Source organism: Engystomops pustulosus, chromosome 11, assembly GCF_040894005.1.
Source record: "Engystomops pustulosus chromosome 11, aEngPut4.maternal, whole genome shotgun sequence".
Lineage (NCBI taxonomy): Eukaryota > Metazoa > Chordata > Amphibia > Anura > Leptodactylidae > Engystomops > Engystomops pustulosus.
Genome location: NC_092421.1, coordinates 2,472,217 through 2,496,521, shown reverse-complemented (window position 1 = coordinate 2,496,521; position 24,305 = coordinate 2,472,217). Strand labels below are relative to the sequence as shown.

Below are 24,305 nucleotides of genomic sequence, written 5' to 3'. Positions count from 1 at the left end.
AGTATAGAGGTAGCCATCACACTGCAGCCCTCAGAGAGCAGGGGGACACAGGGAATCATGGAGACCTGATATCAGTGACAGGGGACACAATGTGAAAGGTACCAGGGTCACAGTGTAGGGGGGGGGGGGGTGAAGAAGACAAGGCTCCTCCCCCCGCCCCGACCACAGGCACCTCCGCACCATCCAGCCCGCATTCATAATATACGCATGCGCGGTGCCGACACCACTCTGACCCGGCGTCGGGGAGGAGGCGCTTTATTACTGAATACTGTGGGCGGAGCCAAAGCAAAGTAAGGAAAAGCGCGCGAAGTCGTGTGTTTGTCGCTTGTCTGTCGCTGACCCCGCAATGGCCACCCGCTCCCGCAAGAGGAAGAGCAGCGAAGTCCCGCAGGTCCCGGAGAAGAAGGCGGAAGCGGGCGGCGGGCAGCGCATTGTCATAGAGCACTGGTGGGTGACACGTGTGCGCCCCCTGCTGATAGCGGAGGGTGGTCCTGTACACTGGGGGCTCTCTGTATAGTAGGTGCTGTGTTATGGGGGGTGGTCCTGTACACTGGGGGCGCTCTGTATAGTAGGTGCTGTGTTATGGGGGGTGGTCCTGTACACTGGGGGCTCTCTGTATAGTAGGTGCTGTGTTATGGGGGGTGGTCCTGTACACTGGGGGCTCTCTGTATAGTAGGTGCTGTGTTATGGGGGGCGGTCCTGTACACTGGGGGCTCTCTGTATAGTAGGTGCTGTGTTATGGAGGGTGGTCCTGTACACTGGGGGCTCTCTGTATAGTAGGTGCTGTGTTATGGGGGGTGGGCCTGTACACTGGGGGCTCTCTGTATAGTAGGTGCTGTGTTATGGGGGGTGGGCCTGTACACTGGGGGCTCTCTGTATAGTAGGTGCTGTGTTATGGGGGGTGGTCCTGTACACTAGGGGCTCTCTGTATAGTAGGTGCTGTGTTATGGGGGGTGGTCCTGTACACTGGGGGCTCTCTGTATAGTAGGTGCTGTGTTATGGGGGGTGGTCCTGTATAGTAGGTGCTGTGTTATGGGGGGTGGTCCTGTACACTGGGGGTGCTCTGTATAGTAGGTGCTGTGTTATGGGGGGTGGTCCTGTACACTAGGGGGGCTCTCTGTATAGTAGGTGCTGTGTTATGGGGGGTGGTCCTGTACACTAGGGGGGCTCTCTGTATAGTAGGTGCTGTGTTATGGGGGGTGGTCCTGTACACTAGGGGCTCTCTGTATAGTAGGTGCTGTGTTATGGGGGGTGGTCCTGTACACTGGGGGCTCTCTGTATAGTAGGTGCTGTGTTATGGGGGGTGGTCCTGTATAGTAGGTGCTGTGTTATGGGGGGTGGTCCTGTACACTGGGGGCGCTCTGTATAGTAGGTGCTGTGTTATGGGGGGTGGTCCTGTACACTGGGGGCTCTCTGTATAGTAGGTGCTGTGTTATGGGGGGTGCTCCTGTACACTGGGGGCTCTGTATAGTAGGTGCTGTGTTATGGGGGGTGCTCCTGTACACTGGGGGCTCTCTGTATAGTAGGTGCTGTGTTATGGGGGGTGGTCCCGTACACTGGGGGCTCTCTGTGTAGTAGGTGCTGTGTTATGGGGGGTGGTCCCGTACACTGGGGGCTCTCTGTATAGTAGGTGCTGTGTTATGGGGGGTGGTCCTGTACACTGGGGGCGCTCTGTATAGTAGGTGCTGTGTTATGGGGGGTGGTCCTGTACACTGGGGGCTCTCTGTATAGTAGGTGCTGTGTTATGGGGGGTGCTCCTGTACACTGGGGGCTCTGTATAGTAGGTGCTGTGTTATGGGGGGTGCTCCTGTACACTGGGGGCTCTCTGTATAGTAGGTGCTGTGTTATGGGGGGTGGTCCCGTACACTGGGGGCTCTCTGTGTAGTAGGTGCTGTGTTATGGGGGGTGGTCCCGTACACTGGGGGCTCTCTGTATAGTAGGTGCTGTGTTATGGGGGGTGGTCCCGTACACTGGGGGCTCTCTGTATAGTAGGTGCTGTGTTATGGGGGGTGGTCCCGTACACTGGGGGCGCTCTGTATAGTAGGTGCTGTGTTATGGGGGGTGGTCCCGTACACTGGGGGCGCTCTGTATAGTGGGTGCTGTGTTATGGGGGGTGGTCCCGTACACTGGGGGGGCTCTCTGTATAGTGGGTGCTGTGTTATGGGGGGTGGTCCCGTACACTGGGGGCTCTCTGTATAGTGGGTGCTGTGTTATGGGGGGTGGTCCCGTACACTGGGGGCTCTCTGTGTAGTAGGTGCTGTGTTATGGGGGGTGGTCCTGTACACTGGGGGCTCTCTGTATAGTAGGTGCTGTGTTATGGGGGGTGGTCCTGTACACTGGGGGGGCTCTCTGTATAGTAGGTGCTGTGTTATGGGGGGTGGTCCTGTACACTGGGGGGCTCTCTGTATAGTAGGTGCTGTGTTATGGGGGGTGGTCCTGTACACTGGGGGGCTCTCTGTATAGTAGGTGCTGTGTTATGGGGGGTGGTCCTGTACACTAGGGGGGCTCTCTGTATAGTAGGTGCTGTGTTATGGGGGGTGGTCCCGTACACTGGGGGCGCTCTGTATAGTAGGTGCTGTGTTATGGGGGGTGGTCCCGTACACTGGGGGCGCTCTGTATAGTGGGTGCTGTGTTATGGGGGGTGGTCCCGTACACTGGGGGCTCTCTGTGTAGTAGGTGCTGTGTTATGGGGGGTGGTCCTGTACACTGGGGGCTCTCTGTATAGTAGGTGCTGTGTTATGGGGGGTGGTCCTGTACACTAGGGGGGCTCCCTGTATAGTAGGTGCTGTGTTATGGGGGGTGGTCCTGTACACTGGGGGCTCTCTGTATAGTAGGTGCTGTGTTATGGGGGGTGGTCCTGTTCACTTGGGGCTCTCTGTATAGTAGGTGCTGTGTTATGGGGGGTGGTCCTCTTCAGCTCCCGGTGTAGTGCTTGTTCCTGATCAGATGCGTCTCATTGGAAACAGATGAGGTCCGGCCAGTCTCTCCCCCTGCAGGAGCCGTCACGTGTTGCGTTTTCATAGCAATTTGAAATGCATTACAACAGCCGAGGTGATTTGCATAATTACATTACTGTTAGCAAAGTCCAATGTAAACGAGATGTTAACACATGTGCTTTTGCATGTTGCGATGCATTTGGCTGGTTTGAATCCGTTTTTCCTCGCTTATGGAAGTGTAAACGGCTGTGAAAAATGTTAACACAACTTCTTGAAATAAAGAGAACTGATTCAAACCTGCCAAACACATCAGAACGTGCAAAAACACATGCGTTAACATCTTGTTTACATTGCACTGCGGGACCCTACATCGCATGCCTTTAAAAACTCATTGCAAAAGCTGAAGAGAGATTTGCCTTATTAAACGCCTGTTAACACTTGTGTTAACAAAATGCAAAATTTAACGTTTACGTTTTGTGTTAACAGCTGTTTATTCGGGCAAATCTGTTCAGCTTTTGCAATGTGTTTTTAAATGCATGCGCTAAACGTGACGTGTGAACGCACCCTGACCCTTGTCCTGGAGATTGAGTCTTAACTGTCACAGACAATACTCAAATCTGGGGTAGTCCGAATCTTGTCCGAAAAATGAAATCCTTTTAACGCCTTAAAATAATGGAAACTGTTATAACGGTAATGGTTAACGGTTATCGCAAATATACCATGTATAGCAATATGCTACAAAGAGTAGGGGGTAGGTCTCCCCTGTGCTTCCTGCTGCTGAGACGTAACAGTCTGTGACTCTGGAGTGGGGAGGGGGTAACTTCCCAGCAGCCCTTCTGGATCATTAGCATAATTTTACAAGTGGGACAAATATAAGATTACCACGGTCATGGTGCCTGGATCTATGAGTACGTTTCCCTGGTTAACCCCTTACCCATGCGTGCCGTAATAGTACGTCAAGACATGCACTCGAGGTTGTCTCGTTTTAACTGTTTCATTACAATGTGCGATCAGAGTAACTGCGCTATGGCAGTATATGATTGGATCGATCAGACAACCTCGGGTAAAAGTACCCTAGGGGGACTAAAAAAATGGTAAAAATACAGTAAAAATCAGACACATTAGGTATCGCCGCATCCGAAATTGCCCGATCTATCAAAATATAAAAACTGTTTTTCACTGTGTTTAACCCCGTAACAGAAAATAGCACTTTTTTGCCATTTTGAAAAGTATTTAAAAAAATCAATAAAAAGTGATCAAAATGTTGTACAGTCCTAATAATGGCAGCATTGAAAACGTCATCAAGTCACAAAAAATGACCCCACCCAGAGCTCCACAGAATAAAGCAGACCTGTCACTTGTGGCGCACAATGAAAGCCGAAAAATCCAGGCTCACAAAAAAACGGAACAAATGTGTTTTTTCACCATTTTCACTGCATTTGGAATTTTTTTTTCCCGCTTCCCAGTACACGACATGGAATAATAAATACCGTCACTATGAAGTGTAATCTGTTATGCAAAACACAAGCCCCCGCACAGCTCTGTACATGGAGAAATACAAAAGTTATAGGTTTTTGAAGGTGGGGAGTGAAGAATAGAAATGAGAAAACAAAGAACCCAGGTGGTTAAGGGGTTAATCATGATGGCTGTTGATCATGTGATGTTGGGCAGGAGCTTGGCTTGTTGTATCCCCGGCCATGCTGTATACCTGGGATACTGTGTTACTCTGTGATATAATGCAAGGTGTGAGTTCGGCCTGGGGTTAGACTGTAATAAGGTTTCCTTCAGGTCGGGATAATGTAACAAATCATCGACATCTGGTTCATGTTTCAGCACCAGCTGACGAGTTTATGGAAGAGCAGCAGGTGACGTTGAATCCGCTCTCCAAAGTAGTTTTCCTGAAGTAAAAATTGAGAAAAACCCGACTAAACCCCGAAGAGGAAGTTTTGAGATCACGCTGCAGGATCCTAATGGACAAAGTAAGTGCAATGATATTGGGGGACATTCACTAAGGCGTTTCCGCATGTTCTGCTCTCCAAACTATTTATCAGCCGGCGGCCACAGAAAATGAGGCGTGGCTTTGGCGGAGTGGAAACTCGGACACAATGTGTCGCAGCCATTTTTGGGCGCTGTAAAGTAGACTAAAAGACCTTTGGTCTAGCAGGACACAAAACCGCGCTGACGCACTGCTGCCTGTTCTCCGACTGTTGGACACATTTCTGGGGCTCGGGACAGATTTTAGTTCCAGGGACAGAAAATGGTCTCGGCGCCAGAAATGTATCCGCACATCTCCACAATATTACATGTGTATCTTCTCTCCGAGAGCCGGTCGTAACAAAGCCAATGCAGACACCGACACTTTATGGAAATGTCCCCCGTTGTGTTCTCCTGTAGCGCTAGATTTGTATTGGTTGATGAACAAGTCACTGGCTCTGCAGTCAGACGGCGTTTGTAGCAGCTGAAGTTTTGCAAAAATAATGATCTCCGTTAAACCTTTCCACTTTTGAACAATACTGCTACTAAGGCCTGCGGTCAGCCGTGCCGCCAGCTCAGCATTTCATAGCGCAACGCTAGCGTACGGGATTGGGACCTGGCCACATTGCATGTCCATTCACAGTGAAACGCAGGCAGTCCCCGTTGTCTCCGACTTAAACAATACAAGAGGCCGGTGTCTGGTTACCGATTCCCTGGAAATTAGGCTGTGGTCCGCGCTGACCCCCACCCCCGTGTGCTATGAACGCAATGGTAACAACACTCGTGGTGCGGCTGGATCTCGCTGCACCCAGATGTGCATAATGAAAGTCAGAGGCGGCACGTTTAAGTTTTTTGATATTTTAAGTGATGCAACAAATTTTAAGCTTTTAGTAACTGATCCCTGATTCTGCTAATTACAATCTCTGTAGGATCCGCTTTGCAGATCGAGAGTGCGGAGAACATTTCTTAGGCAAATGGCTCGAGCTCAATTTACAAATCGAGCGGAAGATTCTCCATTGGACACAGGAATATTCATTCACGCCGCTCCATCGGACCTTCGGCTGCACGTTGAGGCCGCGTACGCATGCGCTTTGTTTTAAAACGTAATTCAAAGCTGCCGCCAGCGATCATATGTTGAGGTTACATCGTGTTTCATGTGATCGCAGATCCTTGGAGGAAGTTCTCCTTCTGGAGGGGGAATATATTCCCCAGGTCTCTAATAGGATTGCAATGTTTCCAGCTCCTTCCATTTTCCATGAACTCTGACCACATATCAATGCAGTGTAAATGCCAAAAACTACTTTTACTGAAAGTGTGATTTATTTTTTTATAACATTTTTTTTTTTTTTTTTCCCTCCAATCTACAGGTGTGGAAATTTGGACAGGGCTAAAGAAGGGTCCTCCTAGAAAATTGAAATTTCCAGAGCCAGAAATGATCGTTTCTTCCTTACAGAAAATGTTAAAGTAGCAATTAACCAGGTGCGTCGTCAGAGAGAAGTCTTATGGGACTGTTTGGTCTAGGGCTTTTACAGCTGTAGCAAGCTGCTTTTTAACCCCTTCACGACCTTACAAAATCTGTAAATTTTTTCCATGTAAAGTGTTGTGTGAGGGCTTGTTTTCTATGAAACAAATTGTTCTGCATCCTCCAGTAATCTACTACATAGCTGATGTTTGTGTCTCATACATGTGTATAGGAGGAGAGAACATGTCAGGTACTTGTGTAGCTGATGTCTGTGTCTCATACATGTGTATAGGAGGAGAGAACATGTCAGGTACTTGTGTAGCTGATGTCTGTGTCTCATACATGTGTATAGGAGGAGAGAACATGTCAGGTACTTGTGTAGCTGATGTCTGTGTCTCATACATGTGTATAGGAGGAGAGAACATGTCAGGTACTTGTGTAGCTGATGTCTGGGTCTCACATGTGTATAGGAAGAGAGAACATGTCAGGTTCTTGTGTAGCTGATGTCTGTGTCTCATACATGTGTATAGGAGGAGAGAACATGTCAGGTACTTGTGTAGCTGATGTCTGGGTCTCACATGTGTATAGGAAGAGAGAACATGTCAGGTTCTTGTGTAGCTGATGTCTGTGTCTCATACATGTGTATAGGAAGAGAGAACATGTCAGGTTCTTGTGTAGCTGATGTCTGTGTCTCATACATGTGTATAGGAGGAGAGAACATGTCAGGTACTTGTGTAGCTGATGTCTGGGTCTCACATGTGTATAGGAAGAGAGAACATGTCAGGTACTTGTGTAGCTGATGTCTGTGTCTATCACATGTGCATAGGAGGAGAGAACATGTCAGGTACTTGTGTAGCTGATGTCTGTGTCTATCACATGTGCATAGGAGGAGAGAACATGTCAGGTACTTGTGTAGCTGATGTCTGTATCTATCACGTGTATAGGAGGAGAGGGCATGTCAGGTACTTGTGATAGACACAGACATCAGCTACACAAGTACCTGACATGTTCTATCCTCCTATACACATGTGATAGACACAGACATCAGCTACACAAGTACCTGACATGTTCTCTCCCCCTATACACATGCGAGACCCAGACATCAGCTACACAAGTACCTGACATGTTCTCTCCTCCTATGCACATGTGATAGACACAGACATCAGCTACACAAGTACCTGACATGTTCTCTCCTCCTATGCACATGTGATAGACACAGACATCAGCTATCACATGTGCATAGGAGGAGAGAACATGTCAGGTACTTGTGTAGCTGATGTCTGTGTCTATCACATGTGCATAGGAGGAGAGAACATGTCAGGTACTTGTGTAGCTGATGTCTGTATCTATCACGTGTATAGGAGGAGAGGGCATGTCAGGTACTTGTGATAGACACAGACATCAGCTACACAAGTACCTGACATGTTCTATCCTCCTATACACATGTGATAGACACAGACATCAGCTACACAAGTACCTGACATGTTCTCTCCCCCTATACACATGCGAGACCCAGACATCAGCTACACAAGTACCTGACATGTTCTCTCCTCCAATACACATGTGAGAGACACAGACATCAGCTACACAAGTACCTGACGTGTTCTGCTATACACATGTGATAGACACAGACATCAGCTACACATGTGTATAGCAGAACATGTCAGGTACTTGTGTAGCTGGTGTCTGGGTCTCACATGTGTATAGGAGGAGAGAACATGTCGGGAGGGGAAACAAGGGTGACATCACTTTCTCTCTCCATGTGACCAGCCTAATTTACATAATAACGAAGCTGATTCTAGAATGATTAGTGTATGAATTGACAAGATAAAGGCTGGGATGGATCCTTGTGAGCTGCTCACAGGTAGTGGTGACAGAATTAGAGACCATGATCAGCTGTAAGGTGTCTGTAATGAACCTCTATTGATAATCTTTGTTCCCATTAGGGTGAAGACACACGTGGCGTTTTTAGGCCGTTTTTGGGCTGTTTTTATTTAGTGCGTTTTCAGATCGTAAAAACCGCATGCGTTTTTGAGCAGTTTGAATTAAGTTAATTGGTCAAACCTGTCAAAAATGCATGCGTTTTTTACGATCTGAAAAGGCCCCAAAAACGGCCTAAAAACGCTGTCTAAGTTTGCAAACGCAGACAAAGCCGCACCCACCGGTGCGGGCCACAGCCGTTCGCATCGGCGTTTCTGTGGAAACGCCTGAGATTGGGAACGAGCCCAATTTAATGCAAAACACCGGCATTTCCACAGAAACGTCGATGCGTTCGGGCCGCCCTGGGGGTACGGCTTTGCCTGCGTTTGCAAACTCTGACAAAGCGCCACGTGTGGCACCAGCCTTACAGCAAAATATTTTGAAAATCCAATTGTCACTGGGACAAAAAAATCATGTGCATAACCCGGCGACTGCCTGTAGCGCTTAATCTCAAGCGCATCAGAGTGATCTACACGGCATTAAACAGCAGCACATAACTCTCTCTAACGCTCCGTCCTTTTTTCTAGTTGATTTTCCACTTCGACCTGGAACGAATGAAGAAATGTAATGAACGGATTCCCCAGTTACATGTCTGATAAAAGTCCAGAAGAGATGGAATTATACGACTGATCTAGTTGCTACATTTATGGATACTTTGAAATAAAGTTTTCTATATGTTCCATCGCCCTCTTGTACTACAGTTCTTCCTTTCTTGATTAAATGTTAGCTGCATTTTACATAAATAGTTTCCACAAAGTAACTATTCTAAGTAGCATCTTACAGGGGAATTCCCATTACAGCAAATTAATGTCAGTATTTTTAATGATAGTTATGAAATTTTCCAATTATACTTTCTGTATTAATTCTTTGCAGTTTTCTATTGTATACTGGGTGGGAGGGGTATTATACAGCTGACACCTGCTGTGTATAGCGGGAGCTCAGCCTGTAAGCTCTCTCCATACACCCCCGCAGCACCAGGATGTAATAGTACGTCTTGCTGTGCGAAGGGGTTAAGTCAATCTTGATCGGCCACTGACAAAAGACTGCAGTCCGAGGGTCTTTCAACATTTCTGTAGTTTTTCTTCTCCCATGCTAATCATGAAAGCAGGTCTCGGGCTCTCCCTGCAGGAGAAGGCTTATTACAGCTTTTGCCTCCTCCTTTCTTCACTGCATAGCACTGAAGTCTAGCCGTGCAGTAACTCCAGGTCTACAGGGGTTAATCAGAGCTGCAGGTTCTGATCAGATCAGAAAGATGCCCCAGGTACAGATAAAAATTAGAAAGTGAAAAAAAACCACTGTGTGAGGCTGTAGTGTTTTGTAAATGCAAAAAATTAAAGGGAACCTACCACCAGAAATCTACCTATAAAGGTAGATTGGGTGGTAGGTGGATCAATGGGACGTGAGGATAGACCTTTTAAGGGCTAATCCTCACGTCCCCACACTTTTTTGTTAACTTTTATTAAACTTGTATGCAAATTTACTTATGCGGCTACTGGGGCGTGGAGTAGCCGCATCTGAGGTTACACGAGGCGGCTACTCCACGGCCCGGTAGCCTCTTTTCCTCTCCTACTCACCATCTTCGGCGCGCAGCTCCGCGTGCAGAAGAGCAGGCCCGCGCCTGTTTCGGAGCAGTGACCACGCAGGCGCGGACCTGCTCTTCTGCGCATGCGCAGACGGCAGGATCGCCGGACGAGGGCGCGGAGCTGCGTGCCGAAGATGGAGAGTAGGGGGGGGAAAGGGGCTACCGGGGCGTGGAGTAGCCGCCTCGTGTAACCTCAGATGCGGCTACTCCACGCCCCAGTAGCCGCATAAGTAAATTTGCATACAAGTTTAATAAAAGTTAACAAAAAAGTGTGGGGACGTGAGGATTAGCCCTTAGAAGGGCTATCCTCACGTCCCATTGATCCACCTACCACCCCATCTACCTTTTATAGGTAGATTTGTGGTGGTAGGTTCCCTTTAAAGGAGTATCCAGGAATAGGCATAATTCGTACATAAATGGGTCCTCAAAATAGAAGTGTTAAGATAAACCTAACTGACAGATCAAATCCTGTTATTTCTACTTGTCTTATTTTCCTAAAAAGCACTGTAACAGAGAATATATTTTAAGATGGCGACTGCATCGTGGACCGAACCTAAAACTTAGAGGCTGAAGAAATTCCTAAGGTGATGTGAGTGTGAGACAGCAGAAAACTCTCCAATCACGGAGATGCCTGATACGTTATGCTTTGTATGCTCCTCCTCTACTTTTTTTCTAGTTTTCTATATAGACTTGTGAAACCAAATAAAGTTGCCCAGTGCTGAATTACCCGGCGCGGGTGGTGCGAGCGAGACTTGAGTTGTCGGAGTCATTCCTTGCGACGTGCACACATGCTTTTAACTGATTTGAAACACACGACTGACGCACAATTAAAGAGGAAATGATAAATCCTCCCATAACATGAGCTGATATGTAATTAGTTGTTATTTAGAATGTTGCTCCCCTTAGCAGAAAATGCTGTGACATAGACTGTGATGGAGAAATAAAATGCTCCCGGTCCTTTATCAGTCCGTTATTTTCCTCCGCACGGAGCCGACACAGGACAGAAGATGCCGCTGGTCACATGTCCACATCACATGTCCTGCAGCTGCCTGGGCAGGTCACATGTCCACATCACATGTCCTGCAGCTGCCTGGGCAGGTCATGTGATCACCACTATGTTTGGCTGTAGTCGTTTGGTTGCAGTGCATCCAGTATGGCCGGTTACACATCATTACTATGGTAACCGAGCAGGACAGTCTGTTACATCATCACTGGGGGCAGAGCATAAGAGGTGGGAGGAGTTACTGAGAACTTAAGTGTCATGGGACTTGTAGTTTCTAGTGGCGGCCATCTTGGTGATAACTCCTCATACTTTAGAGAGGACATAAAATTTTGTGAATCATAAAATCAAACTATTTAAGCTCCATTTTATGACTAATGATATTGAGTTTTGTTACATTAATTTATTTATAGCATCATGTGTGTTTGTATCAGACGTTCATATTCCCAGAATACCCCTTTAACAGCCATTTAATTAGGCAAATCTGTCTTCAAACACCTCCAGGTGTGACTGCGTCCTGAATGCGGCCCAGGGGTCTTTTATGGGGGATACACCACACACAAAATATTAAGAAATATTTAAAAATAATATTAATATTTTCCAATTAAATTTCAAAAAAATTCATCCTTCTTTACGCTATAAAAAACATCTCCATGGCGATAGGCGATACACATATTATATATCAAAACGAAAACGGATTGGAATGTAGAGTCCCGCCCCCAGCGCTGGTGCCACGTGTGACCTCAGTGGTGTCATCTCCGTGCCACGTGTGACCTCAGTGGTGTCATCTCCGTGCCACGTGTGACCTCAGTGGTGTCATCTCCGTGCCACGTGTGACCTCAGTGGTGTCATCTCCGTGCCACGTGTGACCTCAGTGGTGTCATCTCCGTGCCACGTGTGACCTCAGTGGTGTCATCTCCGTGCCACGTGTGACCTCAGTGGTGTCATCTCCGTGCCACGTGTGACCTCAGTGGTGTCATCTCCGTGCCACGTGTGACCTCAGTGGTGTCATCTCCGTGCCACGTGTGACCTCAGTGGTGTCATCTCCGTGCCACGTGTGACCTCAGTGGTGTCATCTCCGTGCCACGTGTGACCTCAGTGGTGTCATCTCCGTGCCACGTGTGACCTCAGTGGTGTCAATGTCTACTCTATCACACGAAATAAGGCCCCAAGAAAACTCCACAAGTAATAAACTCATTTCCCCTCTGACAGGTGAGTGTAGGTGATGTAGCCTCCATCACACCCGTGCACCCTCCGCTCTCTCCTCTCAGGGACTTTATACCGCACTCTGCATGTAATAAGTAAGCACCGGTTCTCCACAGGTCAAAGTTCAGGTCACAGGGAGCCCCTGCTCTAACGGGCATGCGCGGCGGCTAATCAGGGGGCGGGGACAAGAGGCGTGAGGGGAGGAGGCAGTGTGCGCGGGGCGGCGCCGAGGAGAGAGCGTCACGTTCCTCGGCGGCTAGCACGTTCGGTTGTGGTAAGTAGGTGCGCGTGCACGTGTGAGGGGGCGCGCGCTTCCCCGGGGACCGGTAAGTGTCTGTTACAAGCCAGAGCCGCGGGTCAGGAGTCTCCTATTCCTCCGGCTTGTACTGGTTCCATAATGGTGGATAACGGGGAGTGGCGCCCCCTGACCCGCGCATCTTACAGGACACTTACCCCATGATTATTACCAAAAGAGGGACATAACCTGTGCTGCCCCCATAGCAGCCCCTACTTGTCCCCCCTTAAAGGAATGGCCGCGGCGGAGACCCCCCTTAAAGGATTGGCCGCGGCAGAGACCCCCCTTAAAGGAATGGCCGCGGCAGAGACCCCCCTTAAAGGAATGGCCGCGGCGGAGACCCCCCTTAAAGGAATGGCCGCGGCAGAGACCCCCCTTAAAGGAATGGCCGCGGCAGAGACCCCCCTTAAAGGAATGGCCGGGGCAGAGACCCCCCTTAAAGGAATGGCCACGGCGGAGACCCCCCTTAAAGGAATGGCCGGGGCAGAGACCCCCCTTAAAGGAATGGCCGGGGCAGAGACCCCCCTTAAAGGAATGGCCGGGGCAGAGACCCCCCTTAAAGGAATGGCTGCGGCGGAGACCCCCCCCCCCCCCTCCTTAAAGAAATGTCCGCCCCCCTTTAAAAATAAAAATTATTTCTTTGCATTTCCTCTTTATTTCAGTGGGTGACGCTATGGCGAGTCTTCGTTTTTCCTACTGTAACCCTCGTCTCTTGCGATCCGTCTTCAGTCAGCTCCAGCATCAGCAGCGCGCCGGGCTCTTCTGTGATGTCACGCTGCAGGGCGATGGTAAGGTTTGCTGGACTTTGTTATTTCTTGAAGATCATTGTTATCATATTGTTTATGTTTTGACCCTTGGCCGAGAGAGGGGTCCGCCCCCTGGGACAGGAAACCACGGCCATAAAAATACTGACTCCTCCTCTCCTTCTCCGGTGGTTTCCTGTCCCTGGATCGGAGACTCTGCTCGGAACCTCAGTCGGGATCACCCTACCTGGGCTTGTCCTCCCCATTATCTACACAGCCTGCAGGGGGGGCTGCAGAAGGGCTGTTTGTTACCATTGGTGCGGATGTCGGACTGTCATGTCATGGAAGTTCAAGTCCAGCTACAACTGCACGTGGTTTGTTGGTGGTAACAGGAGGAGTGGGCAGTTACTGCGGCCATGTGACCACTTAGTTGGGCCCCACATGACAGTTAGGGCAGTCATGTGACCACTTAGTTGGGCCCCACATGACAGTTAGGGCAGTCATGTGACCACTTAGTTGAGCAGGCGGGACATTTCAAAATGCTTCTCCTACAGCCGGCCACTCACCAGATCCATGGAAAGTAATTATTCTCCCAGAGGTGAGTGCAGGTGGAGAAGAAAGTAAACGGGGACCCGCATGGAACCCCCAAACAGTTTCCTTCTGTAGTGTATTTTTATTATTATTTGATTTTTTAATCTATTAAAACTAGCATAAATTTTGTATCCCAGTGTTCACACCGACCCAAGGTGCAAACTGCAAAAACTGTGTCCACAAAAAAAAAGGCAGAAATGCGTGTTTTTTTGTTTTTTACAATTTCATCACATTTTTTTCCAGCTTCTCAGTGCACGGCATGAAATATAAAATGCTGTCAGTAGGAAGTGCAATCTGTTACACAGAAGACAAGCCGTCACACAGCTCCGTGCACAGAAACATAAAAAAGTTATGATGGGAATGAAAAATGAAAATGCAAATAAGGAAAATGGTGGAAAATAAGGATCTGATGTCATCTTTAAGATCACATCAGGCTCATGGCTTTGTGAGCTACAGAACTGGACATATTGGGGCACATTTACTTACCCGCTCCATTCGCGATCCAGCGGCGCGTTCTCTGACGTTGATTCGATTCACTAAGGTTGTGCGCCCGATATCCACTAAGGTGTTCTTGCGACACATTTTTTTTAATTTCGCTGTTTTTTTTCGAATCCGTCGGGCAATTCAGCACAAATCGGAAATATTTGGGAAGTCCGACGATTCAGACCCTTAGTAAATGAGCCCCAATATGAAACAGTGCTGTGAAGTCTGAGTCGTGGAGTTGTAATACAATGGATTATAATTGTTACCATTCGCTCTCTGCTGTGTATACTAAATATATTTTTTTCATAAGAATTTTGGGAAATGATGGAACGTCTCTACTATTCCTTCTCTAAAGATCTAGGCTTTTAGTGGAGATGAATGTGGATGCACTTTCCCCTCCAGATCACAGTAAACGGGCACCGGCACTGCTAGCGTGAGGGTGCCGACCCCAAGGGTGTGTGCCGACCCCGAGAGTGTTTACCACCTGTCCCTGTGTAGTACATGTTACTAGGAACTATATATATTTTTTTTAGTTCTTTTAAATCAGGAATTTTCTTTTTCGTTTTGCATATGTTATTGTTATCTTCCTTATCTGTCTTACCTGTTCATGTGATGTGGGTGATACAGAAATGCGAAAAAGGAGGAGTGAGCCAGGTGGGTGCGCTTGTAACCAAAACGAAATGAAATCTTCAAATGTAACGGAGTACACAGTATTTATTGGTAAACATAAAATTCCAGTGGTAACGCGTTTCGGGGAGACCCCTTCGTCAGACCAAAGACTGATAAGATATTAAAAATAAATATAAAAATAGTAAACACTTATGAATAAATTAATACAAATGTGATTGTAGTTACAGGAAGAGCTAGTATAGAATGATATACATAGTATAGAGAGTAGCCATGTACATGATAACAGGCAGTATATAAAGTGGGGTAGATAATAAAGCATCTGAGTACTATACAACTGAAGTGAACTGGAGTATAATACAGCTGAAAAAGAGATAATGATGGCATGAATAATTAGATCATTAGAGTATTAAATGATAATGACACCTAAACAGTTGTAAAAAGAGTGATTGGAGAATACAATTTAAACTACTACAGTCAGAAGATAGAGGGCAGAAGCGCCATAGGAAATAAAATGAGGCTTATAAACTTAGAATATTGGCCGATTGCTGCAGGGAATAGCTAGAGGGCAGACAGCGCTAATAGGAATGACCATGAGGTTAGGGAAGAGTGACTGGACACTTACGTGCAGGAGCTGTGTTCAGGTGGTTATATACACAGCGGGAGCCGGCGCATGCGCACTGGGACTGGAGCGGTCAGTGAGCTTCATGAGAGGAAATAGGTTGGATCGCGCTCTGACAGGCAGCCGATGATGGAAGGTGTGATGGAAGTAGAGGGGAGAAGGGAAGGGGGCAATGAATGAAGAAAATGAAAGATAAAAACCGCCAGTAATGGCTGAAAGTTTAACAGTGAATATGCATAAACCAACAGATTATAGGTAAGAGATAAGTATGGACATGGGTGTTGGTAATGAAAAAGATAATGCATGGCTCTGGAAAATATAACGTGTCTGGAAATGATTATTGGGTATGCATAATAGGTTATATATAAATAGATAAATAAAGTAAATGATTAGATATGGATAAATAAATACATATAGTAAAATGAATCCTCTGAGAATAAGAGTTCATAGGGGGGGGGGGGACATACACACAATGATGAGCAATAATAAATACAATGATTACACTACTGTATATAGCCTGCCAGACCCGGCCCCAGTGTATATAGCCTGCCAGACCCGGCCCCAGTGTATATAGCCTGCCAGACCCTGCCCCAGTGTATATAGCCTGCCAGACCCTGCCCCAGTGTATATAGCCTGCCAGACCCTGCCCCAGTGTATATAGCCTGCCAGACCCGGCCCCAGTGTATATAGCCTGCCAGACCCGGCCCCAGTGTATATAGCCTGCCAGACCCTGCCCCAGTGTATATAGCCTGCCAGACCCTGCCCCAGTGTATATAGCCTGCCAGACCCTGCCCCAGTGTATATAGCCTGCCAGACCCGGCCCCAGTGTATATAGCCTGCCAGACCCGGCCCCAGTGTATATAGCCTGCCAGACCCTGCCCCAGTGTATATAGCCTGCCAGACCCTGCCCCAGTGTATATAGCCTGCCAGACCCTGCCCCAGTGTATATAGCCTGCCAGACCCGGCCCCAGTGTATATAGCCTGCCAGACCCTGCCCCAGTGTATATAGCCTGCCAGACCCTGCCCCAGTGTATATAGCCTGCCAGACCCTGCCCCAGTGTATATAGCCTGCCAGACCCTGCCCCAGTGTATATAGCCTGCCAGACCCTGCCCCAGTGTATATAGCCTGCCAGACCCTGCCCCAGTGTATATAGCCTGCCAGACCCTGCCCCAGTGTATATAGCCTGCCAGACCCTGCCCCAGTGTATATAGCCTGCCAGACCCTGCCCCAGTGTATATAGCCTGCCAGACCCGGCTCCAGTGTATATAGCCTGCCAGACCCGGCTCCAGTGTATATAGCCTGCCAGACCCTGCCCCAGTGTATATAGCCTGCCAGACCCGGCCCCAGTGTATATAGCCTGCCAGACCCTGCCCCAGTGTATATAGCCTGCCAGACCCTGCCCCAGTGTATATAGCCTGCCAGACCCGGCTCCAGTGTATATAGCCTGCCAGACCCTGCCCCAGTGTATATAGCCTGCCAGACCCTGCCCCAGTGTATATAGCCTGCCAGACCCGGCCCCAGTGTATATAGCCTGCCAGACCCTGCCCCAGTGTATATAGCCTGCCAGACCCGGCCCCAGTGTATATAGCCTGCCGCCACTGCCCCAGTGTATATAGCCTGCCAGACCCTGCCCCAGTGTATATAGCCTGCCAGACCCTGCCCCAGTGTATATAGCCTGCCAGACCCTGCCCCAGTGTATATAGCCTGCCAGACCCTGCCCCAGTGTATATAGCCTGCCAGACCCTGCCCCAGTGTATATAGCCTGCCAGACCCTGCCCCAGTGTATATAGCCTGCCAGACCCTGCCCCAGTGTATATAGCCTGCCAGACCCTGCCCCAGTGTATATAGCCTGCCAGACCCTGCCCCAGTGTATATAGCCTGCCAGACCCTGCCCCAGTGTATATAGCCTGCCAGACCCTGCCCCAGTGTATATAGCCTGCCAGACCCTGCCCCAGTGTATATAGCCAGCCAGACCCTGCCCCAGTGTATATAGCCTGCCAGACCCTGCCCCAGTGTATATAGCCTGCCAGACCCTGCCCCAGTGTATATAGCCTGCCAGACCCTGCCCCAGTGTATATAGCCTGCCAGACCCTGCCCCTGTGTATATAGCCTGCCAGACCCTGCCCCAGTGTATACAGCCTGCCAGACCCTGCCCCAGTGTATATAGCCGGCCAGACCCTGCCCCAGTGTATATAGCCTGCCAGACCCGGCTCCAGTGTATATAGCCTGCCAGACCCTGCCCCAGTGTATATAGCCAGCCAGACCCTGCCCCAGTGTATATAGCCAGCCAGACCCTGCCCCAGTGTATATAGCCAGCCAGACCCTGCCCCAGTGTATATAGCCAGCCAGACCCTGCCCCAGTGTATATAGCCTGCCAGACCCTGCCCCAGTGTATATAGCCTGCCAGACCCTGCCCCAGTGTATATAGCCTGCCAGACCCTGCCCCAGTGTATATAGCCTGCCAGACCCTGCCCCAGTGTATATAGCCTGCCAGGCCCTGCCCCAGTGTATATAGCCTGCCAGGCCCTGCCCCAGTGTATATAGCCTGCCAGGCCCTGCCCCAGTGTATATAGCCTGCCAGGCCCTGCCCCAGTGTATATAGCCTGCCAGGCCCTGCCCCAGTGTATATAGCCTGCCAGGCCCTGCCCCAGTGTATATAGCCTGCCAGGCCCTGCCCCAGTGTATATAGCCTGCCAGGCCCTGCCCCAGTGTATATAGCCTGCCAGGCCCTGCCCCAGTGTATATAGCCTGCCAGGCCCTGCCCCAGTGTATATAGCCTGCCAGCCCCTGCCCCAGTGTATATAGCCTGCCAGCCCCTTCCCCAGTGTATATAGCCTGCCAGACCCTGCCCCAGTGTATATAGCCTGCCAGACCCTGCCCCAGTGTATATAGCCTGCCAGACCCTGCCCCAGTGTATATAGCCTGCCAGGCCCTGCCCCAGTGTATATAGCCTGCCAGGCCCTGCCCCAGTGTATATAGCCTGCCAGCCCCTGCCCCAGTGTATATAGCCTGCCAGCCCCTGCCCCAGTGTATATAGCCTGCCAGACCCTGCCCCAGTGTATATAGCCTGCCAGACAGATCGCACAGAAGATATACAGGGGTCACCGGAAAGGTGAGTTTAGATATATTTATTTTTTTGACTCGAGTATAAGCCGAGTTTGGGTTTTTCAGCACATTTTTTGTGCTGAAAAACTAGGCTTATACTCGAGTATATAAGGTATATATATATATGTATATAGTGATAAACACAATAAATAGATTGAATTTAAAAAAATGTAAAGGGGAGTCAAATATGAGAGAAATGACATAATCGTACGGAACTGGTGAGGATGAGTGGATGAAAGGGTCTCAAGGGGGGAGGTGATAGGGAGCGGGATATATAAATAGGATTTTTTATATAATATTTTATTTAAAAAATATATTTAAAAAATATTTTCGAGGGATTCGTTGAGACCAGCTGGCATGAGGCACTGTAGTTTGTATATCCAGTACATTTCACGTTTCTTTAGATGATTAAAACGTTGGGGGGTAGAGGAAATTATATGTTCAATAAGTGTTATGCTAAATTCTCTGTAATTTTGTTTGTGATGGAGGGCCGCGTGCCTAGATACGCTGTGGAGAAGAAAACCGTTGTTGATGTTACTGCGGTGCTTATTCATGCGCTCTCTCAGTGGTTGGATGGTGCGGCCAATGTATTGTAATTTACAGGTACATTCGATCAAGTAGATTATAAAACTAGAGCTACAGTTAAGAAAACTTTTGATCTCAAAATCTCTCTCCAGTGGTGTTGGATTGGACCCTAACCCTTCTGTGGCAGATGGTTTCACAACATTTGCAAAGATTATGACCACATTTATAGCTGCCTAGAATTTTCGGGAAGAATGATATGTCTGCTTTAGTTTTTTTGGAGGTGCCAAGATGTTTTTTAATGTCAGCGGACGTCTGAAGGTAATAGTGGGGATGGATGAGATGCTATTTCTAAGGTATGGGTCATTTACTTTATTTATCTATTTATATATAACCTATTATGCATACCCAATAATCATTTCCAGACACTTTATATTTTCCAGAGCCATGCATTATCTTTTTCATTACCAACACCCATGTCCATACTTATCTCTTACCTATAATCTGTTGGTTTATGCATATTCACTGTTAAACTTTCAGCCATTACTGGCGTTTTTTATCTTTCATTTTCTTCATTCATTGCCCCCTTCCCTTCTCCTCTCTACTTACATCACACCTTCCATCATCGGCTGCCTGTCAGAGCACGATCCAACCTATTTCCTCTCATGAAGCTCACTGACCGCTCCAGTCCCAGTGCGCATGCGCCGGCTCCCGCTGTGTATATAGCCACAGGATTTCCCCGCGCGCCCGCATCAGCAGCTGAACACCTGAACACAGCTCCTGCACGTAAGTGTCCAGTCACTCTTCCCTAACCTCATGGTCATTCCTATTAGCGCTGTCTGCCCTCTAGCTATTCCCTGCAGCAATCGGCCAATATTCTAAGTTTATAAGCCTCATTTTATTTCCTATGGCGCTTCTGCCCTCTATCTTCTGACTGTAGTAGTTTAAATTGTATTCTCCAATCACTCTTTTTACAACTGTTTAGGTGTAATTATCATTTAATACTCTAATTATCTAATTATTCATGCCATCATTATCTCTTTTTCAGCTGTATTATACTCCAGTTCACTTCAGTTGTATAGTACTCAGATGCTTTATTATCTACCCCACTTTATATACTGCCTGTTATCATGTACATGGCTACTCTCTATACTATGTATATCATTCTATACTAGCTCTTCCTGTAACTACAATCACATTTGTATTAATGTATTCATAAGTGTTTACTATTTTTATATTTATTTTTAATATCTTATCAGTCTTTGGTCTGACGAAGGGGTCTCCCCGAAACGCGTTACCACTGGAATTTTATGTTTACCAATAAATACTGTGTACTCCGTTACATTTGAAGATTTCATTTCGTTTTGGTTACAAGCGCACCCACCTGGCTCACTCCTCCTTTTTCGCATTTCTGTATCATTTACGTTACGGTACCTCTGGTTACCGGTATTTTGGAGAGCCTAGGAGTAGCTGCAATAAGGAACCTTTTTTTTTTTCCCTCCCATTGGATAACTAATACCACTTACCCACAAGTGGTTACCAGGTGAGCACCCACCTTTCTCACCACAGTTGGTACCGACCTATCCCTACGTTATCACGCGAGGTGCGGTCCTCTTCCGTTTTTGTTTTCTCATGTGATGTGGGGGGTGGTGGGTTCACCTGAGATCATGTGATCAGTGTGGGAGGGCTCTTGGTTCTTCCCGAGAGACGTACAGGTGCAATGGATAGCAGGTAACACAGTTGTGATATGTACAGGTTATGAGGCGCCAAGCGGCAAAACATGTTAACCCATGTCTCCTCAAGTTGGATATGTGCAAGAAAATAATATTTTTCGTATCAAGCTTCCTCGTTGGACTATTCTGTTTTTAAATGTGGAGAAATGTACTTATCTATTAATTTCCTTTTTAGGTGAGGGCATTGATGTCCACTCCTGTGTCGTTGCAGCATGCAGCCCATACTTGTCCAAGTTGCTTTTGTCTCCTTCCAAAATACCACAAGTTTCTGAAACCACAATATTATCTAAGAAACGTGTTCTCCGGCTTTCTGGAATCAGCAGTCTTCACCTATTTCCTCTTGTCCGCTACATGTACACCTCGGAACTAGACGTTGCACCAAGAGATGTCGGCGGGGTTCTCAGCGCAGCTCAGAAATTACAAATAGCGGAAGTGGAGCAGCTACAATTGGAAAGGGGTCGATTAGTGAGGGTTAAATCTGAGAAAAGACTGAACAGGAGATGTCTTGATACCAAAACGCTTTCTCAATTTGCAACGTGTAATCCGTCTAAAATCCAAGGAGCTGTACAGTCCCGTACACATACTGACATCGATGTAAGTAGTGCAAATGTCTCAGACATTGAGCAAAGTAACGAAAGCTCAATGAAGATGGAGACGAGCAAGTGTTGTGCATCAGAGATGGTCTTAAACAGTTCTGATGTCTTAAGTGGGGGAAGCTCCCCGAGAGATTTGGTGAACAGTCATAGTTACATTGAGTGTGTGCCAAGCAGCCATGACGTGCTACAGTATACACACTGTAACGAGAGCCCTCCGGAGGAAGTCCCACTTGGTGACCACAAGATTCAATCTGCAGAAAGCAGCCGGGTCTTACTAGAGAATGATCTAGTTAATCGGGATCTTGTGCCAGATGATAAGCAGAACTTGCAAAGTGATTTGATAGAATGTAAACTAAAGGGCTCGTCGGATTATGTACCCAACAATAGCCAGGGTCTAGTAGGGCAACCCGTACATGCTGATGACTTGCTGTACAGCATAGAAAGCACCAAGACATTGCCTGAGGACATTGGACAATCGCAAGAGACTGAGCCGAGAACTGAGAGCAATGAGGCATTGGTGGAGAATAATCCGAAAGGCCAAGAAACACAAGATAACTTGCATAAAGGATCTACAATAACATTTCATGAGCAAAACAAAAGTAACGGTGAAGCAAAGCCGAGACAAAGCCAACAATCGGGATGTGACGGAAAACCAGAAATAGATTTGCTAAACGGGAAAAGCGGCGACATAAAAAGGGAGGAAACCACTTCAGATAGTCCCGAATTATTGAAATTCAGAGCTCCAAATAATAACAAAAATACGGATCCTTCATTCCCAGATATAACTGAAAAGCAAAATACAGTTCATTCAAAAAAACCTTGTTTGGCAAAGTACGGCATGGACACAACTCAAGCGTCCGAAAAATGTTACGAGCCAAGTTATTGTTATTGGCACAATCTGAAGCACAAAGATGAACTCCTCCAAGACGAGTCCGAAACTCCCAAAGTCAACGCAAACCATTCTATGTCCTGCATAAGCCTGGACAGTCTGGAACGTGCGTGCTCCGATCTGGTGAATGAAATGCACAATGAGGATTTAACATCCATCACCCAGCATGAACCTGACGCTGTAGAACACAAAGGTTTAATGTCCAGAACGCACGGTGAACTTTATACTAGTTTAGCCATTGGCAAGAGCAAAGCTGAAACAAAAAAAAGACCGTACAACTTTGATGACTCGGAGAATGGAAGCATAAAACGGACAAAAACCAGTGACGGCCCGAGCCGGGAACACGAGTCATTACATATTATATCCCCATGTAATGAAAACTTTACAGTGCTGGAGGAGCAAGTGAAAGAGATGTTATGTGCCACCAGATCTATGTCGCCAGATTTAGATGTTGGTGATGACCGTTTGCCTGTGTTTTTAGGGGAGTGCGTGAGGCCTGACTTGTCGTCAGATTCAGACACAGACGTTGATATTCTTAGCTGAGGCTGTAAGTATCAAGAAAACTTTAGAACACGGTTCTAAAACAGTTGAATAAAATAGAGGAATGAAGAATTCTGAAACTCTCCTCCCGGGTTCCCCCTGTGATGAGGCCAAAGTTGTCCCTGCTGGCTCCTGTTTTTTTATCATTGCATTCTGTGTGGCTTCACTGAAAACCTATGGAAACTGATGGGGACCTTTTCTGGAGACTGTCCCACAATGTGTCATTGGGCTCCACCCGCTTGGTCTCTGCCTTCTCTTGAGTGGAAATCCTGTGTTTAGCTTCCCATTGTAGTAGAGTTGTGGCCGAGCATATATAATAATAGTGCTATACTTATCCTTTGTATATATTGCACTGAAAGATTGTACTTTATACTTCTTCCCATTCTTCTGATGTGCAGAGTTCACATCTAAAGTCCGCAGCAGCCAATAAACTGTTAATTAATACAGTAATTTAAATGGTTATCCTCACCTGGGCATTGACCCTAAATGTTATTCATTTTCCATATACATAACTTCACCAGTGTGAAGATAATTGCCTATAAATCTAGTCATATTGTCCCTTAGAAATGATTGTTGTCCTTGGATACGACCACCTCTGCTGGAGGGATTGGACAAAGAAACAAATTGTTTTCTCATATGAAATGTCCGGGAGCTACTACAGGACGGCTGTGAGACACAGTAATGCGCACTGAATCCAGGTGGTCGGGGGTCTCAGTAGCGCATTGCATGACCACCTCTGCCAGAACAGGTGGTCGTAGTCAATGACGGCCATCTCATTACTAAGGGACAGTATGGCCACATTTGTCACATATGTGCTTTTTTTTTTTAATTATATGCAATCAAAGAAATGTATGTATATGGCAGGTGAATTAAATGTGAATGCCCAGATGGGAAAACCCCTTTAAAGAAAAACTGCCGTCAAAATCCATCCTTATAAACCAAGGACACTTACTCATAGATCCAGGCGCTGTGACAGTGGTAATCTTCTTACATTTCTTATCTCTGACCTTCTTCTAAAATAAACTTTTAAAATGTATGCTAATGAGCCTCTGGTGTTTCCGTAGCCCCTCAATGATGTCTTTTCACTTGTTGTTACAATGAGCTGAACATGTCTCCCTCCTCCCTCTGCCTTTGTAATCTTACAGCAGCAACAATGAGTAAAAATACATCACGGATGAGCTCTGGAAACACCCACCAGAGCCCTTTAGTCTCATTAGCATAATTTTAAAAGTTGATTTTGAAGAAAGTAGGCCATTGATAACATATATAAGAAGATTATCACAGTTACACTGCCTGCATCTTAAGGAAACCTACCATGTGATGTGATGCATTATGAAGCAAACATACCCTGAGACTGCTGTAGCTGCACTGATGCAGGATCAGATCTTGGTTAATCCCTGTGCTAAATGGTTTTGCTG

The 24,305-nt window shown here is 47.3% G+C and overlaps 2 protein-coding genes across 2 annotated transcripts; both read left to right on the top strand.

The window, feature by feature from the left end:
• Positions 1 to 296: 296 nt before the first annotated feature.
• Positions 297 to 9,036, top strand: SELENOH (selenoprotein H). Its single transcript, XM_072130104.1, has 4 exons — positions 297 to 447; positions 4,770 to 4,915; positions 6,278 to 6,389; positions 8,880 to 9,036. Exons 1-3 carry the CDS (start codon positions 347 to 349, stop codon positions 6,376 to 6,378), a joined length of 348 nt encoding a protein of 115 aa, XP_071986205.1. The 5' UTR covers positions 297 to 346; the 3' UTR covers positions 6,379 to 6,389; positions 8,880 to 9,036.
• A 3,280-nt stretch (positions 9,037 to 12,316) lies between these two features.
• BTBD18 (BTB domain containing 18) lies at positions 12,317 to 24,233 on the top strand. The gene is made up of 3 exons (XM_072130088.1): positions 12,317 to 12,414; positions 13,098 to 13,223; positions 21,038 to 24,233. Exons 2-3 carry the CDS (start codon positions 13,109 to 13,111, stop codon positions 22,888 to 22,890), a joined length of 1,968 nt encoding a protein of 655 aa, XP_071986189.1. The 5' UTR covers positions 12,317 to 12,414; positions 13,098 to 13,108; the 3' UTR covers positions 22,891 to 24,233.
• Positions 24,234 to 24,305: the final 72 nt, after the last annotated feature.

Coding starts and splice junctions, on each gene's coding strand:
- BTBD18 (XM_072130088.1), top strand. CDS start 13,109: ATGGCGAGTCTTCGTTTTTCCTACTGTAACCCTCGTCTCTTGCGATCC. Junction 13,224..21,037: donor TGTCACGCTGCAGGGCGATG/GTAAGGTTTGCT, acceptor TTTCCTTTTTAG/GTGAGGGCATTGATGTCCAC.